This window comes from Pinus tabuliformis, chromosome 1_1 (assembly GCF_031772625.1).
Source record: "Pinus tabuliformis cultivar Carrire ecotype Pingquan chromosome 1_1, CPIR1, whole genome shotgun sequence".
Classification (NCBI taxonomy): Eukaryota; Viridiplantae; Streptophyta; class Pinopsida; order Pinales; family Pinaceae; genus Pinus; species Pinus tabuliformis.
Genome location: NC_142297.1, coordinates 475119632 through 475139854, shown reverse-complemented (window position 1 = coordinate 475139854; position 20223 = coordinate 475119632). Strand labels below are relative to the sequence as shown.

Below are 20223 nucleotides of genomic sequence, written 5' to 3'. Positions count from 1 at the left end.
AAAATCTTGCATTATTCATTTTAAACTAAGCACAAAGTTGCATTATGTATTCATTACAATTTTAATAGTATTAATTATTAATTATATTACCCACTAATCACATGCCTCTTGCATAGTCTGCCATCGCTATATTTTATAAACAAAAAACATATAATAGAAAATGATTCTTTAAACTATTGTTTTCTTCTTTGTACTATGTTTTTCTGCAATCATGACCAAATTATTAGAAAAGCAAAACACAAATGCACATGAATAAGGTTTTTTTAGTTGGTAAGTCTATGATTTCTTAACTAAAAGAACTTGGCTCACATGTCTTGACCAAATTATTAGAAAAGCAAAACACAAATGCACATGAATAAGGTTTTTTTAGTTGGTAAGTCTATGACTTTTTAACTAGAAAGAACTTGGCTCACATGTCTAGCTAGAAAGTTAATGGCCAGCTTGTAATGTTTACAACCATGCAATGGCCACATGGGAATCCAGTTCCATTTATGTGGTTTCATTGATGCTTTAGAGGACATAAAGTTCGAAAGAAATCTAACTAAAAAGGATGAAATCATAACAATAGACTTTATATGCATACATCGTTACTAATGATCATTAGAAAAATTTAAGATAATCCAATTATACAACTACCATTCCAATCAAATTTCCAAGGTTCGATTTTAATGATTAGTCAATCTGATTCATATCTCCATGTCCTTTTTTCGCATGATGTTTTTGCTACTTGTTAGTCCCTGCCATCTGGCATCCGGCAGGGACTATAGTAACCGTTCGGCTGGGAGATAGCATTAATTCGCAGGGTTTTTTAGTGGTATTATCACTTATATTCTAAAGTTTGCAGTGGATCTTCTGTTGGCCATCTTATTTGGCCTCTTCCCGAGGCGGAAGAGGCCGGACCATATGTTAAACTGATATTTACCCACAATCAAGTGGCCCTGACGGTGTGCGGTTTAGTTTTAATGCTGACATTAATTCCTTAATGTTTAATGTTAAGTGTTCAATTCGTTGTCTGCTAACTTGCTTGTTCTTTCGCTGCTAACGTGCTTGTTCTTTCGCAGGTGTTGTGCACGTGTGCTCTGTGGCATGATCCTCATCAACAGGTGTATCGCTGCGGTGTATCGCTGTGGAGATTGAATGAAAACCAATGCTGGTAGAGCTCGATATGATGCTGAGAGCTCTGAACCTGGTCCTGTCGCTGCGGTGGAGAGTTCTGAACCTGGTCCTGTCGCTGCGGTGGAGAGTTCTGGAGCAGAGTCACAGATTGTTGGCCGAGATCAGGTTGGGTTCGAACCTGCGACGAACAATATAACTCATAATATTATCTACCATGTCCAGGCAGAATCTATATCTTCATTCTGCCTTGGTGTTCACGTGCAAAGTAAAACCTACTGCTTCTGCAATCAATGTAAGTACATTTCAACCATTTATACAGCTCTTCCAGAATATGACTTGTACTGAATGTATAATTTATCAACTGTGACTGAATAAATTAGAAGCATTGTTATGATACATCAAGATTTAATATCGGAATTACCTGCCATGTTTTTATGCGTACTCCATTTTGTGTGCCATTGAGAGAAGCTCCATTAACAAACACGTCTGAAACTGTATCTTCTGAATCACCGCTGCCAAGGCTTCCAATACTGCTCATACAAAAACATCATTAACAGTTCCTTCGTGTCTAAGATATAATTTTCGATATTAAACTAGGCGCAACGTCGTTACCTTATTCCGTGTCCAGGCCCACAAACTAGTTTGCTGACTTCAATGTCTGAGCTTTGTGTAATTATAGAAATACAATCATCTCCTGTAGAGTTTGATAGGATTTTGATTATTACAATCTTGTTTTCTGCATGACAGTCAATTATAGCTCAAAAGAGGAAAGTGAAGAATATTATGAGTTATGGTAACCAAAACCAACCTGTTGCAATTGTGCAATTCTGAATCACTACATGTTGAGAGGCGTAGATGTGAATTCCATCTGTATTCGGACTATCGCCCGGAGCAACAATTTCCAAGTTTTCGACTTGAACATGTGTTGACATAGCTATTTCAACATGAATTTTTGGACTGTCTCGGAACTTCAAATCTCTCAAATGTACATTTGAGCAAGAATATACCATAAATGCCTGCATTCAATTTTAGGTTAGCAATACTAAAAAGCTATGAAATTGAGGTAAAACTGTTAGGTTCATAATCAGTTTAGGAAAATGCCTAGAGAATGTTTAGGTAAGCTTACTGTGGGGACACTCAGGCACATCTGTATAGCACAAAATAAAAAAACAAAAATGTCAATAATAAAATTATTTAAAAAAAAAAAAAAAAAAACATTATTATATAAAAAAATTCGATGGAATGTTAATGTATAATCCTCATGACTAAACTAAAAATAAAAATTTCCTTTTATTTAACACATATAGCTATTGAACTAAGCTACCAAAACACATCATGCAATAGCTATTTAGTTTGCCGAGCAATGTGTCTTACATGGTTTTGGTCTCGGTTGCAATCACCATCCCACCATTTCTGGCCTGTCCCATCAATAATGCCTCCGCCATTAATAGTTAATCCTTGCACCTTAGAGAACATGAGCCATTCATTGCGCTCTTGGGGATTCCAGCGACAGGGATCATGTGGGGCGATTATTCTGCCTGATATCTGTTTGATGTTCAGGGATATTATATGACAGCAAACGATGTTTAATTCTTAAAATTTATATGAAAATATATATTGCAAAATGAGAAGATCTGGTTTATTACCTGTGCAGTCAAATGGACACTCTTGCAAGGACCATTAAAGTTGATGGGTTTAACCAGGTAGCTTTTCCCATTTGGAACCAGAAAAACAGAATCCGAGCTGCTGTTGCATGCTGCATTCCAAGCTGCCAAGAAGGCCTGATCACATAACTATGGTTAACATTTTTTAAGAAACTGGAATCGCTCTGTTTATTGCATTCGTCATCAATGTGGATCTAACTTCATTCCGTTCTTCCGCAAGCATATCTCCGGATGATATAACTAATCGTGCGAACTTGGAGCTCAATAAATCATCTTTTCTGCTGAAAGTAAGTCAAGATCCTTATAAATCGGAAAGATTTTTTCTTTCGATTTAGTTGGGAACTCCTCCTGCCTCGAAACACTGGAAAAGCTTACTTTTTTCCTGCAATTATAAGCCATGGGCTTCTCTAAGCAATGGACGGCGATGTGCTTACTCTGAACATGGATTTCCCATTCCTTGCTGCCTGCTCAGTAGCCCTTAACGAATTTCTTAAAAAGCCCAGGTGAAAGCCTTTTTTGCTCTGTCCGAAAGAGCTCTGGTTTTCTCTCGGTGCGAGGGTCCTATTCTGAACCAGCCGCTATCACTTTGGTTGCAGGAGAGTATAAATCAAATATGACCGAGATCAGCAAGAAATGGTAGCTGCAAATCAGCAAGAAATGGTCGGGCGCATGGGAGGCCTATAAATCAAATATGACCGAGATCAGCAAGAAATGGTACCTGCAAATCAGCAAGAAATGGTAGCTGGGCCCGACCGGTGGAACCATGTTTGGCCACTACACCCCTATCGAATACGAGTCACTTCTTAACATTGCTTAAATCGGTGAGAAACGGTAGCTGCGCCTGACGTGGGGACATAAAGATTCTGGTATGTTCCGCTGGACGTTGATTAACCTGACACTTGGTATTCATGCGGTAGCATGAATACCCGCTGCAACGAATTTTATATTTTTATATATTCTAATTGTTATATTATTTTATTTAATAATTTTTTATATAACTTTTACTTATTAGATTTTTTCTTTTTTATTACCAGCAGGTATGTTTATTAACAAGTCCAATAAACCCGGAATCGAGGTTAGCATCGAGCGTTTACAAATTGAACCATTTTATCCGGAATCGAGGTTAGCATCGAGCGTTTACAAATTGAACCATTTTATCTGTTTTTGTCCGGATTATAGCAAAATAGCCATTTTTTTTTTGAGGTTCGAATACACTATTAAAGTAGAATAAGCAGAGAATAAGCAGAGAATGGGGCAAAATAGGTTTGGGAATGCAATGGCTTGATTGGGCTTGAATGGACTTCTGGTGGCTCTGATTTGTCTGTTCTTATCTGGAATTTGAGAATTCTGTTGCGCCCAGGCGCTGGAGGAAACGCTCTGCCTGGCAGCGCAAGCACCTCTTCAAGGATCGAGCCTGTAATTTGGCGAGTGTCGAGCCTGTAATTGGCGGAGGGGCTTATCGGCTAGCGTGATTCGAACCCTGTACAGGTCTGTCCTCTGAATTTTTTTTAATACGTTTTTAACTCCCCAATTTTTGATTTCTCTGTTCGAGGTTTATACGTGTATTGGCTTTTGAGAGGGGGCTTCGAGTTTTTATGGAGAATTTACAGGAAGGTTTTGAAGTTATTTTGGCGTTAATTAACACTGGCGTTTTGTATTTCGAGGGTTTTGTCAGGGAATTTGATTGATTTAATCCACCATGGCGATTTTCCCTTATGGGTTATTCATCTGTTTTGGGTTTTCTTTTAATGGGTAATCAAGGCAATGGTTGCAACATGTTCTTTGTAGCGATTTAACCTCTGGCTCTCTGAGAAGGTTACCTACTTAATTTATCAATCGATACACATTCAATCTGATATTTGTTATATGCTTCCCTATTTTTGTGATCAGGTAACATTACCCTTCGGAATTTTGTTTCCTGCTATCTGCATCCATTGTGTATTTAATAGATTGTGAGTTCTTAATTGGATTTCAAACCTAGCTAACTGCCCAGCCATATCCTGAATGTGTTTCTTGACTAATTGTTTTCATTTGATTCGAGCATTGCTGGTAACATTACCTTGGATGGTTTACAGTTTGGTTTATCAGGGTTATGTGGCTACTGCAGATTGTTTTCTTTGACTTCACTATACATATATATTTTCGGTGTAGACATAGAGAAGTTTCTCCTACTTTCTTAAAAGGATGCTATGCAAGACAGAACTACTTACGTGTTGTCTATTCAGGCTTATGCATATTATGCAGGAGCTGGAAATTGTGCCGCTACATTTCTTGTAAATTTTGATTCAAATAATGTTGAGAGAGTCATCTTTAATGGTCAGCACTATAGTGTTAAGTTAAATGTTAGAACAAACAAAATTTCTCTGTTGAATATGACGGTTGGAACTGTGTTTTCTACAGTTTACTCTGAAATAAATCAATGAATCGGCTCCTTTAAATTTCAGTTTACGTATCAATGAATCAGTTCATTTAAATTTCAGTTTGGCTTTGAAGCTTTAGGCAAGTCAAATCGTTGAAACCACTACAAAATACGGCATTCAAACATCATATCCCTTTGCCGAACTTTCAAATAGCAAAAGGTTGTAAAATTTCATCTCTTGAAACCTGTAAAAAACCCTGTATTTAACTTCTTAGGCAAAGGGAGATCGTTGAAACCACTGCAAAAGGCCGCATTTTTGTTTGTCGATGTTCTTGCTTTTAGGTCATAACCACTCAGGGTTTTCACCTGGCCTCCATTGCTTAATGGATCTGCGGTTAAGAACTCAGAGTGATCGATGCTAGTTTTTATGAAACAAAGTCTACCAATCTTCAATCCCATTGAAACATTTGAAAAATGTTAATCAAAATATCCACCGACATTGAAATCTACAGCAGTGCCATTTCAAAAGTAATTATGGCTTTGAAGCCTATAGGAATTACACTCACCCCTTTTATGACTTCGACTTGAAGTTTTATCACTTTCTGATGTTACACAGAAGCTCTTATGTTGATGCACTGTTTGAAATGTCTGATGTCTGAAATGAAAAACTAAAGTCCTTGGAGACAAACGCCATTGCGATAAGTAGATATAGACATTTTTGTAAATCTTGTTTTGTGACCAACGCTCTTGTAAGTTTACTGTTTTTTCTCGCAGCTTATTATGGAAATTTAAATATTTGTTGTAAGATATTAGATATGCGACTCTACACTTACAACATTTCATGTTTAAACTCGCTTCTCCTTTTACTAGTTTCACGGATCACTTTTCATTACCTGAACGAGCAAGACTGGCCTTCCAGCGTTTTTATACTATACATTAATAGTAATGTTAATCTTCCCAATATACCTATGGCATATGGACTCAGCCTTCTACATATATATCATATCCAGAATCTTATGTTTAAGGCCTTACACCAGTTCTAAGGTTGCACCCATATATATTTTATATTAACATTTTAATATATTGCTTGGTCATTGTACCGTGGTTCACATTGGTGTATATTTGTTGTTACATATGTGTCCCAATAATGCATGCTCCAAGCCACATGGAATACCCACCATGCGCCAACGCATTTCCCTCATATGCTGATTAGTTTCGGTCACTGAGATCTTTTCAAGTGATCAAACAGAGCTTATGTGTTTTGTTGTTTTGTGTAGGGTTCATTAGCTTATTTTCCTTTCATTTATTCTATTTTCATTTTCTTCTTCCATGGCACAAATTTTATGGAGAGCGTGAGGGTTTGATCCATTCCCCTTTGGCTTTTTTGTTCACCCAAGTATTACCTCGACCTTTTTACATGCAGGCGGCCTCTTTTTGGTCAAAGAATTTAAGTTCCATATGTCTATACCTGGTGAGTAATAGGGTTTTTATTTCTATATCGGTGTAATTTTTATTTGTTGATTTCCATAGATTTTTCTATCTAACTGGCCACTCTGTGTTTTACACAGCCTGCGAGAAAGGTTAATTTTCCTATAATATGGCCAAGACCCTCCCAATGTTTCCGCTCCTTCTAACATACTTTATATCCATGGATAAGTTATGCCGGGTTTTTTTAGGGTTTCATCGAAGCACCCTTTAACTTAAGTAAAAGAAATCCTTGCTTTTAACCTTGTGCCTTATGTATGTTATTATTGTTAATTGAAATATATTCTGAATAGTTCCTTTGCAGCCAGGTCTTCTGCAAAGGAAATGATAGACGAAATTGGAGGAAAATTGTCCTCGACAAGCTTCCTTGCATTTACAGGTAATCTATCTTCCTTGCCTAAATTTTTACCTTTTGAATCCTTATTGTCTGGATTCGTTGTGCCCCTTTGTGGCATGAGTTTTTCCTATGTGTCAGGGTTTTTATTATTGTCTCATGGGTTCAATTTTGGTTCTTTTGTGTCTTATGTTCATAGTCTAATTATGGTGGTTTTTAACTCATGGATCAGGCCTTTGGCCTAGGCAAGAGCTGGGGGTTTTCAGCTAAAGCTACCAAAGCTGAACATCAGGCACTAGATCATCCACTCTTCCCGAAGGGAAAGGGCGATGGACCCTCATCCCGAGGTGGATCAACCGACAGGAAGACCTGCTCCAAGGGTCCAATTTTGATCTCTTCAACAAACCCTAATCCAGTAGTACTGCAAACAGCTTCTTGCTCATCCATGTCAGATCGATATGCCCTGCCGCTTCCATATGCCATTTGCACCCCATGTCAGATCGATATGCCCATCATTAAATACTCATCATATTTCATCTACCGCCACAGACTCAAAGGGGCACCTAATTTCGCATTTACTACTGCCGCCACATCCATCATTCCATATGCCATTTCAACCCCATGTCAGATCGATATGCCCATCATTAAATACTGCCCTAATCCAATCTGATCTTCAAGATTATTTCTGCACCTAGATCTACCACCAAGATTGCTCGATGTCAGATACATCACTTCTACCGCCAAATACATCATTCCATATCCCATTTTCTCCCCATGTCTTATCGACCACTTAATTGCACCTCAAGTATTTTAAGCTGTCTCGACTAAAAGGAGAGGTTTTTTTGTGCCCGAAATAAGGTGAGTATTAAGTATGGTGGATGGATACCCCCCTCTCAGCTCTCTTCAGCTGCCTCACTATAGCCTTACCCCCGCTTTATCCCCTACCAAGCTAAACTGATTCTACTGAACGACCCATCCAACACCTCCCCGCTTCACATAACATGGAATCCATTAGCATAAGCCAACTTACTGAACTCACAACATTGTTTCTCTTAGCACTTATTCTCATGATTCTTCTGATCATTGACATCGTAAAAGTCGAAAGACAAAGGAAAAAGAAACCAAAAAAAAACTAACATCTCTTTTGGATTATCTTACGCATTGTCTTATTTCCCCGCTTCTTTCTCTGTTACAGGTGTACAACGGATGCTTCAAATATGCATTTGGGTCCGCCATCACCGGCTCTGCTCAACTACAGACAGCATGTATCTCTCGGCCTACAGTCAATGTCCGTGTCCTAATAACTTCATAAGTTAGATAAGATCTTGAATCAGATCGACTGCAGTGTATAATAGTTTTGTCATTAAGGCTTTTGCCTACCTTTTGCTCTTAGGAAAGCAACTCGATGCAGCTTGAATCAGATCGACTACAGTGTGTACAACGGATGCTTCAAATATGCATTTGGGTCCGCCATCACCGGCTCTGCTCAACTACAGACAGCATGTATCTCTCGGCCTACAGTCAATGTCCGTGTCCTAATAACTTCATAAGTTAGATAAGATCTTGAATCAGATCGACTGCAGTGTATAATAGTTTTGTCATTAAGGCTTTTGCCTACCTTTTGCTCTTAGGAAAGCAACTAGTGTGTAATAGGCTTTTGCCTACCTTTTGCTCTTAGGAAAGCAACTCGATGCAGCAAAAATCAATGTCAATTTGCTATCTCTGATTTCAACGATGCTGTATACAGAAGCTGCATTTTGCTTTGATATGTGTTTTCCTCTACTTTGTAGTACGTAATAGACAGGCTCAACTTGCTTCTTGCTCAACTTGCCTCTTAAAAACTCAGTTCATTGTTTTATGCCATTGACTATATAATGATACATTTTGCTTCCTAAAAACTTCAGTTCCTTCCAATACTCTACAAGTTTCACTTTCGGATGCACAGTATAAAACTTCTTAGCAGTAATAGACAGGCTCAACTTGCTTCTTAAAAACTCAGTTCATTGTTTTATGCCATTGACTATATACTGATATGTGTTTTCCCCTACTTTGTAGTGCGTAATAGACAGGCTCAACTTCACGCAGGGACTCGCTGCGTCGCAGCTCCACTTGTTTAAATATCAAGTAACTTTTCATTTATTTTTACTAAAAATGAAGTTAGAGTTGTCTTTATATTTCTTTTCTGAACGTTGAATTTTTATATTAAATTTTTCATGTTGGTTTTTTTTTTAATATCTCAAAGAGGTTGGATTTAACGATGAAAAATAAAAAGTTTTTTTACTATTTGATAAGTTCAATTTTTATAAGAATATAGTTTAAAGTTATGGGGTGTTTTAAGGTAGTGTTAGAATTTGTGGGTGTGGTAGAGATTATATCAATTGGTTTTTTGACCTGTGTACACTTGAAAAAAACCTAATCATATTAAGGGTTGGTGTATATCAAACTAAGTAGGATTTATTGGTGATTTTCATGGCTTAGATGATTTTGGGTTGCAGTTTATTAGACCAAAAGATATTCCCACAAGTCATGGACACTTTAGCAAACAATTTTTTTTTTTTTTTTTTTGAATAATTTGTTCTTAATGATGAGATGCATGAGAACAACATTTTGATTTGGATATAATTGTGTAAAATGTTGCAATAGTCGAGAACATTACTTCACTTGGAGTCCTTGATACAATACTTTATAGATAGGGCATGGAAGGTGTTATCCTTATACTCCCAGAGCAACCAGTTTTGACCCTAATGCAAGGATGTCCATTTAATATACCAGTCATCACAGTTCCCTATCAAGAAATATTAATAAAGAAATCAACTGCAAATGGGTACTTACATGTTGCTATGTATTTTAGAATTTTCTATTTTTTCTTGATAGATATCTATAAGCTACCTTGTATATTTCACTAAAGAATTTTCCATAACAAATCTTAAAAATGTTGTAATAAATACAATGTTATTATACTCTATTGTTTAATAAATATTTATATTTAGAAATTATGATGTAGATTTGCAACTACTCATGAAGTTTTAATCAAAATCACAAGACACAAACCTACTCTACTGATTTGTAGAAAGCAATTCACAATTTAGAACAAAAAATTTAGACACACAATAAGAAATCACACACATGTAACAAGTATTTTTCATGGGGAAAGCAAACTACTAAAAACCTCAATGTCTTCTTGCATAATCAAATGAATAGAGATGTATTACAATTACTTTGCTCAATTGAGCACAACTTGTATGCACATAACCTATCTCTCTACTCACTAAAAGAATCTGACCCAAACATAGTTAATTTTTTCCCTATGCTTGAGCTCCTATTTCCTTGTGTTGTTCCTTGAGGAATTAGGGCCCTATTATTTAGGAATTCCTCCAAAATAGATTACACAATTCCTTAGGTTGATCATCTGACTGCATGCAACACATGTACACTCAAGGCTAGTCTACAACTGATGTTACACTACCTTTGAATCTCTGCCAAGCCTGGGGATCTCGAATTCTCTGCATGCACTAGTTACTTTGGGTTGATTGATCAGTTAACCAATTGATCACTAAGTTTGACTGAAGTCTCACTTCACAACTTAACCTTCCACTAGTTCCTTCAATAATTAGAACTAGTTTAACTGAAAAAGCCTTAGATAATTGACCTTGATTGCTACAAATTAGCAATCACACATGCTAAAATGAACTCTACTCTTCCAACTAGCAAGGCCTAACCCTAAGGGCGTCGAGGGGAATTGACCCTGTGACCTCCCGATCGACAAGGCACTTAACAACAGAGGCTCGATCAGTTGATCTAACTATTGGGACTATTGCAAATATATATTGTTAATATTGTAAATATATATATTTTCTATATTGAAAAAAAATCAAATCTATTTTATAATTAAAATATTGTAATGTCTAATCAACATATATATATATATATATATATATATATATATATATATATATATATATATATATATATATAGATATATAATATTATTATAATTTATATCAAACTAATCATGAAATAATATATTTAATGTGAGCCAAACAATAATTTATCTAGATACGTGGTTTAGAATATAAGGTAATTGGGTAAGTTATTAAAACACTCTTTCATACTAAAATTATTAGTTCAAATCCACTAAAGACATTTCACCATACTTTTTTCACTAAGGTAAATTATTTTGTATAACTTTTACATCCATACTTATTTATTCGAATATTTATATCCATACAAGCTATAACCTCATTGCTTCTCATAAATATAATATTTTTGATACAATCATTGCAACAATTATCTTATTATGAAAAGAAGATAAATGTATATGGTCCAAAATAAGTTTACATATTGAGCTATGAGAGGCTATGAAAGAAAACTATCAAGGAGCATGCGATGCTTGAAGGTCTCACAAGCAGTGATCCTTACAACCATGTAAGTTTCATTTATATAGTTATATGAATTCATAATGATTTTTAGTATAGGAAGGATTCCGAGATCTCAAATGACAATAACCATAAGCCTGGTGGACATATAGTTTCAATATAAAATCCAATTGAATATAAATTTCCGTTATGGATAATTGAAAATCTGCAAGTTAATTTGTTACACTCATTCTAGTGAGATTTAAGAAGTTTTGTACTCTATTTTTTGACATTAACTTGTAATCTCAATTAGTGCAGGAAATGGTGCATGATTGAAGTAAAATCTAGAGTCGTTGAAAAGTAGTTTACATAGTTAAATGTTAATCATTTGTAACTGTAATTTAGGATATCAATAAAAAAAATGTATAACATATATATATATATATTTGTTATACATTTTTTTTTATTGATATCCTAAATTACAGTTATAAATGATTAACATTTATAATTTCAAAATTCATTTCGTAGGTTATAAGTTCCTCTCTCTAAATTAGTTCCTACATCTATATACCAAAAGGATGTATAACTGTATAAAGGCTTACCTTTGAAGAATATCCATTCAAAAAGCTACTATCTCAGAATTGCCATATATGTTTCTTAACACGGTAACTATAAACTAAAAGATGATAACCAAACAAATTTTAGCAAAATGAGATTTTCCATATCCAACTTTTACAAAGAAAACCAGATTTGCAAACCAATGGAGAGAAAAGTAAACTAAAGGACTGCCTGGAAAAACTAATATAGACAACTTAGTCCAATATTTTCACTAGAGAGGATGCAAATGAGTTCGCTTGAGGAGTTTCCTAAGCTGATGCATTGATGACACCTTGTATCTCTTACTTCTCATTTGATTAATTATCATAATTGGAGACAATGTAACATTGAATGTTTGACAATCGAGCTATAATGTCATCTAGGTTGTATCTGATGTCTCGAAGGATACACTTAATGTCTTCTTAACTTGCAAAGAGTTTATAATTGTCTATCTATTTATCTATTATTACCCTACTGAGCAAGGTTTCCATTTCGCTATGATGAGTGATAGAGTGGGGGAAGTGTATCAGTCTCCTACGATAGTTCCCTGGGTCAAGGACCCATTTGAGACTTCTCCCTCCAATGTCTGTATTCAAGAAATAAGCTCTATCACCAAATTCCTTTGCCTATAGCTGGAGAAATTCTTTTTCAACTTCAAAGGTAATGCATCAAAGAAATTTTCTATAGATTCCCATCTGAATAGTCTTCTATGACACAAGGAGGATGACCTTGAGGAACCTCCTCTGTCATTAGAAGCCCATAAGCATGGTGCCATTGCAATGTAAAATTGGTAGTAAAATAATTGACTTCTATGGACAAGATGACATTGTGAAAGGTGGCTACAATTAAGAGAGGATGATAGGATTAAAATGTGACTAGGTGAACACGAATGCGAGAGTTGGGCTAGAGTAAGTGCGAGTCTAAGAAAAGAGCACACCCTTTAAAAACTAAATTGAAAAAGTACCATAATACCATATCCCCCAACCAAAACTAGAAAATAGAAAGATATACCAGCTAGGTTACAAGTGTTACGGGTTGCTGAAGGGAGAATTGCAATGAGTTCGAAGGAGGTACAAGACTCCGAGTTATGAATGAACAACTCGAAGAACATTGACCTAACAGGAGGATATTCACCCAAATATGAGGCTTATGTTGATGGGAAGGAGGATGAACTGAAAGGTATTCTGCCACACTGCACTGCATGAACCACCCAAACTGAAAATTAACAAAGTGAGAACTACCCACAAGCAGAGTTGAGCTACATATCCCTAACTGGAGCAACCCAACATTGTAAATGCAAGAAACAACAAGACTACACACTATCAAAACATATCTATGCGAATAAAATTGTTTATAAAAAGGCCAACTGACATGCAAAACTAAAATAAATTGGCATACCAAATAAACATGAACCCTAGACCTAACTTTGTCAACAAAGGAGAGTTGTTCGAGAACAACACCTCCAGAATGTCGCATCGAGGCCTTAAAAGAAATGACTTTATACCAATTTCTCTTGATAAATTTTCCCCAATGCAACAATGAGGACGTTGCTTCCGATGAAACCTTACACTGCTCTCTTTGCCACCCTTCAACCCTCACCATGCAAATATATTGAGACACAGATGTGAGGGGTGAGTCCCTTGTTATCGAGATGTGGTTTGAGCAACAACTGTGGAGCATTGGTAAGCTAATTGCCATTATTTTCTCATTAAGTACCATTCATATTTTTTTATTTATTTCACTATATATTTATAGCATAGTGTATTAATTGAATGATTGATTCATTTTATGCCTTCTCCACTTTCTTAAGGTATTTATGACATACCAAGTTATATATATATATATATATATATATATATATATATATATATATATATATATATATATATATACATATATAGATAGATAGATAGATAGATATGAAATTTCATACTTTTTGAGTAGTAGTACATTAAACCATATATGTATAGACTGATGTACATTGTTATTAGATATAATTTATTTTTAATTTGTATTTATAAAAAATGATATTTTGGTACTTTTGAATAGTAGTTCATTACAGAATATATATATACAAAATTAATTAATATGTTATTTTCAGTAATATCAAAAGTTTTATAGGTATCTTAAAATTAGTCTTAGAAAAGTTGCTTTATTTCCTTATTACTATAATGGCAATGAAAATAGCACTAAGTAATATTAATTTATAGTACTTGGGCATTTAGTTAGCACAACAAATTGTGTGATTAAACATCCTTAGTTAGTGCCCTAATTTATGGGCCAATTACTACTAATGGATGTTGAAAGTATATCAAAGAGTGGTACCATAGGGCATTCACTTATCCCTATGATTGATGAAACCCTATTCCTTGTTAGTAGTATAGAAAAGTTATAACCAAATGGGTTGTAATTGAAAATTTGAATATTCAATCCTTGAAAATTGTGATACATAATTATATTTTAGAAAAGTATCCTACATAATCTTCAATATTAATAATTTGAGCACTCTATCAACATCATATTCTTTGAGAAGGAATATAAATTTACAGTATTATAAAAAACAAGAAAATGAAGTACAAAGTGGACCCATTGATACCCTTATTTGATACCTATATCAATAGACTCCCTATGTTATGTTGATCATAGTGGCATCCTCTTATATAAGCCTTTTCTTATGGGCCCATTCACACCATTATCAAATATCTATCTCAATAGCTCTAAAAATCCACATTGATCACATTCACACAACTTTGTAGTAAGTCTTTTAGTATGGAACCACTAGGCCCATTTCACCACATCTTTCACTCACCTTTTTCTTGTACATCACATCCACATGGAAGCTTGAGACCAAAATTTTGGAAACCATATTGTTATCTTGGAAAATTTATATGAAAAATTGTATGGAAAATCAAAGCAAGCTCAAGTTGTTATTGATAAAAATCACTACAGTCAATACCCAACTTGCTATAGTTAGTACCAAACATAGCAAGTTGGGAAACATGCTTAAGGAAATGTTTGAACTTTTTACTAATTTCATGGCCACTCACACCTTCAAACACAATATACACCAAGAGGGAGTTGAATCCTCTAAATCTGTGGGTTTTCACTATGACACCCTTCTTCATGTCTTGTGCCTTGCTAAAGTAGATGTGAATAAATTTTATGATTCAAACCCCATAGGAATGGCCACTCAAATGATACTTTATTTTTACCATGTGACATCACCAATTACTTAATGAAACTCTATTTTAGTGTATTGTATCTAGACCTAAATAGTGGAGAGGGTGGAAATGACATAAGAATTCCCACAATGTTTATAATACCTAGGCTTAATTTTCCATTAATATTTATCAAAATTTTGACATGGATAATCATCACTTGAATGACTTGATCAAGCTTAAATATTCACATAAAGTTGATGATCCAAGTCTGGGTGTGAAGAAGGACCCTTCCAAGACCTTTTACTTTCGTGATGTGTTGAAATTGCTTTTAAAAGAATATTAATGAATACATCTGCATGTTGTAAAGAAGAGGAACAGATCAATCATCAACACATGAAAACAAAAGCCATTGGTAACGGAGTTCGTCCAGGAGGGACTACGTCTCTGGGCCCCGATGTCAAGATGATGTAGGCCGCTGCACTAAGTGCTGTCAATAATGATGATGTACAAAAGAGATGATGTCTCTATCATACAAGGAAAATCGCCCTCACGCAGGAGTGGCTCTAAGAGATTTTCCACAACTAGAACTCTCAATCAAAAGACTCCTATTAGTATGATACAAAAACATGCATGGTTCGCATCTCACCAACATGGCACAAAAGGGATGTCAAAGCAAAACACATGCATGACGACAACAAGAGTATCCCAGCAACATACAACAAGGGATCTCAGAACATAACATGAGGAGTTGTGACAACAAGTACATCACGTAGAAGATTCTGCATCAAATCAAGCAAGGAATCATGACAACATATAATAAACAAGATCTTGCATCAACATCAATCAAGGATCTGTGCAACATAATGTAGAAAGATGAAGTACATGAACACATCATATACCTCACAACCAAGGGCCATCTAAAGAAGTGGATGTTACACTACTGAAGCTGCCCGGACCATCGATCTCAAGGCATCGATGAAAGAAGATAGTTGCTCGCATAAGAATGTGGACATCTGACTCATAGCTGTCAATAAAAAGTTAAAGCTTGCTAACACATTGATTTCACAGCATCGATTGGAAGAAGAAAAATCGATCAAAGAAGAAACAATCAAAGAAGGTTGATCAAAGAAGAATCAATCAAAGAAGAAGAATCAATCACAGAGAATAATCGATCAAAAGAAATAGAACCAATCATAAAGAGAAGAATCGATCATAAAATAATAATTGCTCTGGACTTCTCACTCTCCAGCTCTATTTCTATCTAGACCTATAGCGCTTTGGCTTATCATTGCAACTCTGCGAACTATTAGAATTTCAAGCGTTGTGACTCTATGGCTATTTGCGCTCTGGATTGATCAAGCCCTATGGCTCTACAAGGTTCAAGCATTTCTCTGGCTTCTCTGCGTAATTCACAACAAAGTCTAGCTATCTCTACATAGCCTGGACCTCTCATTCTGCAACTATTCTTTGGGTGTCTCTCTGGCCCTCCTTCTCGGCTCTCTGCACCCATCGTGTTTTATAACACATTCAAGGATAAGGCTGCTTAGAAATCAGAGTTGTTTTGTTCATAATAGAAGATGTTTGCATAGAAGCATTGGCGGTGCAACAAAATCCTCCAAAATGGTCTTTTTTTTTCTGTTAAAACAAAAATACATAGAAATACTGAAAACATTGGAAATTCCGACCAAAATCATAAAATACTGGACTTCAAAATATTTTAAATTGGCCCTACAAACCCTATTGGGTCCACTTTAGTCGCTTATTGCATTGCATAATGGATTCGGCTGAAACCAAAAATATACGGGAATACACTGAAAAGTATGAAGTCCATTTATGAGAAAAACCTCCTTTTTTCAAAGGAACCAAGGAAACTCTTTTCGCGATAACTTCATCATCCGAACTCGGATTGACGAGCCGTTTGCACCTCCGTGATCAAGAAGACGAGATCTACGCTTTGGTTCTAGTTTGACATCATTTTGAGCACCTTTATTTTTGAGTTTTCATAAACCCTCTTGTCCTATGTGTCTTTTTGGAGCCACCTAGATCAATCCTCCCCACTAAGGAGCTTTTGGTCCTCCAAAAGCATGAAAAATAATCAGTAGATTTGTTTTTACCCTATTTGCATCACAAGCATCTTGAAAAGGTCTCACTTCCATCTCCTTCACTTTTGTTCTTCGGAGCCTTAAGCGATGAATCAACACCTGTTACCTCTGCAACCTGTAGTACATTGTTTGCAAATCACATGCTTAATTGACATGACCAACTAAGACCCAAACGTCCCACACTTGCCACGAGTTTATAACACATACTCAGTGGTCAAGTTTACAACAAGATGGATGCAATACCCCAGCTATGACAACAAGGCCAACATATCATGGTTGCTTCAAAAAGTGATGGAAAACACATCATCACTGCAACACATGATTTACATACATAAGGCCAAACACTATTGTTTTGACAAGTGATGGAAACATAACATCACTTTCAGAGTGTAAAATATGACTCAAAACATGACCAGACATCATTGTTGCTGACCACGTGATGAAAACACATCATCACGTTTACATTTTAAAATGTAACAAGTGATTTACAAAATAATTACCATGAAACGACAACATGTCTAGAAACCATTTCTCACTTGTCTTTCTAAATGGGTCACCTCCTTGAGGTGGTTTTGCTTGTCGAACAACTGCTTTACTTGGTTCATGCACCGACGCTTTGTCTTTAGGGCGCTGCTCTGGATGGAGCTTCTAGCAAGTAGCTCTTTGATGGCCATTTCTATTGCAATTATTGTAGTAGGCTTTCTTCCTCCATACCTACTTAACCTGTTTCTTTTCATGTTGTTGAGAGGGTCTTTCACGCCTCATGAGTGCTGCCATTCTTTTCCAACACTTGGAAAAGGTATGGTTAGGTAAACCGCAAAAAGTACATGTTTTTCGACGCCTTGATATTCATTCATTATTAGCAACATGATCATAATAAAAATGAACATTCGAAGATCAAAGTAGTTATACATTCCCTTGTTGTTTTTGATGTCAGCATGGCGATGAGAGCTTGCCTTAGCTCTCTCCCTACAATGGAAACTGCCATGGGATGATGGGAATGTTTTCCCATCATACTCTTTCCTCGATGATGTCTCAGAAAAATTTAACACCTTTGAGCACTCTCCTTTAGTGTATCACGAGCTTGCGAATCAATGTTCATGAACAACCTCCAAAGGTTGAGTGATGCCTTGGTTTTGAACACCAAGTTCTTCTTTCTCCTTGTGCCTCATCCTTGTAAGGAGACTCATGTTTGTCCCTGTAATTGGGATCTCCAAATCTCCAAAAGACATCATACTATGAGAAGAGGAAAATTGAAAGGAAATCAACATCTTTTACCTTCTCTTTCGATTTGGAAAGATCTGATGAGGGTTTCTCATCATCCGTTGTTGGTGGTTCGCTAACTGTCTCAGCGCATTCCCCAACTTCTTTCCTGACATACCCAAGTCCTGCTTGACACGACAATTCCTCTACTTGGATGGGATTGAAAATGCCTTGGCCATTAGCGCCCAAGCCTTTTCCTTCATATCCCATTCTCTTCAACAGTTTGGAGCCAATTCCTGTGGTATGATTTCCAAACACAGCGAAATCATCATCAATAAACATACTTGAAGATGGAGAGCTACTTTTTACCTCACATGAATCTCGCTGCATCTTTTTCAAGGCATCGTCCTTTGCTTGCAGTTGTTGTAGCAAACTTTGTTTTTCCTCTTTCTCTTCATGTAGACGCATCCTCAATTCATTTTTCTCTATTTGAAGATTATGTTTGTTTTGCTTCAGTTCTTCCATGGCCTCTTCTGTGGTTTTCAACTGATGTTGTAATCGCTCCTTTTCTTTTGTCTCTTTTGGCAGAGTTTCATACATGATTTCCACCTTCTTAGAAATGTTGAGAATGGTCTCGTGCATTACTCTTTCATCCTCTGTCATTGTTCACACTGCAATTCACATCAACACAAAGACCGCTCTGATACCACTTGATCCAGGTCTGGGTGTGAAGAAGGACCCTTCCAAGACCTTTTAATTTTGTGATGTGTTAAAATTGCTTTTAAAAGAAAATTAATGAATACATCTGCATGCTATAAAGAAGAGGAACATATCAATCATCAACACATGAAAACAAAAGATGTTGATAACGGAGTTCATCCAGGAGGTACTACGTCTCTGGGCCCTGGTGTCAAGATGGTGTAGGCCACTGCATTAAGTGCTGTCAATAATGATGATGTACACAAGAGATGATGTCTCGATCATACAAGGAAAATCACCCTCATGCACGGGTGGCTCTAAGAGATGTTCCACAACTAGAACTCTCAATCAAAAGACTCTTATCAGTATGATACAAAAACATGCATGGTGCGCATCCCACCAACATGGAATAAAAGGGATATCAAAGCAAAACACGTGCATGATGACAACAAGAGTATCTCAGCAACATACAACAAGGGATCTCAAAACATAACATGAGGAGTTATGATAGCAAGTACATCACATAGAAGATTCTGCAAAAATCAAGCAAGGAATCATGACAACATATAATAAACAATATCCTGCATCAACATCAATCAAGGATCTATGCAACATAATGCAGAAAGAAGAAATATATGAACACAACATATACCTCACAACCAAGGGCCATCCGAAGAAGTGGATGTCACACTGCTGAAGTTGCTCGAACCATCGATCTCAAGGCATCGATGAAAGAAGATAGCTTCTCACACAAGAATGTGGACATCTGACACATAGCTGTCAATAAAAAACTGAAGCTTGCTGACACATCGATTGCAAGAAGAAGAATTGATCAAACAAGAATCGATCACAGAGAATAATCGATCAAAAGAAACAGAACCGATCATAAAGAGAAGAATCGATCATAAAAGAATAATTGCTCTAGACTTCTCGCTCTGTAGCTCTATGGCTATCTAGCCCTATAGCACTCTGGCTTATCACTGCAGCTCTACGAACTTTCATAATTTCAAGCTTTGTGACTCTATGGCTATCTGCACTCTGGATTGATAAGCCCTGTGGCACTATGGGGTTCAAGCGTTGCTCTGGCTTCTCTGCTTAATTCACAACACAGTCTAGCTATCTCTGAATAGCCTGGCCCTCTCATTTTG

The 20223-nt window shown here is 36.2% G+C and overlaps 1 protein-coding gene across 1 annotated transcript; it reads right to left on the bottom strand.

Moving 5' to 3' along the window:
• Nucleotides 1-1373: 1373 nt before the first annotated feature.
• LOC149213800 (polygalacturonase-like) lies at nucleotides 1374-2920 on the bottom strand. Its single transcript, XM_089390805.1, has 7 exons — nucleotides 2763-2920; nucleotides 2491-2661; nucleotides 2243-2263; nucleotides 1925-2132; nucleotides 1729-1810; nucleotides 1538-1646; nucleotides 1374-1397 (listed from the first exon to the last, which is right to left on the bottom strand). Exons 2-7 carry the CDS (start codon nucleotides 2590-2592, stop codon nucleotides 1389-1391), a joined length of 531 nt encoding a protein of 176 aa, XP_089246931.1. The 5' UTR covers nucleotides 2593-2661; nucleotides 2763-2920; the 3' UTR covers nucleotides 1374-1388.
• Nucleotides 2921-20223: the final 17303 nt, after the last annotated feature.

Excerpts from the sequence above, each read along its gene's own strand:
- LOC149213800 (XM_089390805.1), bottom strand. The coding sequence starts at position 2,592 with ATGTTCTCTAAGGTGCAAGGATTAACTATTAATGGCGGAGGCATTATT. Across the intron at positions 2,133-2,242 it reads TGTGCCTGAGTGTCCCCACA|GCATTTATGGTATATTCTTG; the intron begins GTAAGCTTACCT and ends AATTGAATGCAG. Across the intron at positions 1,811-1,924 it reads GAATTGCACAATTGCAACAG|GAGATGATTGTATTTCTATA; the intron begins GTTGGTTTTGGT and ends CAAACTCTACAG.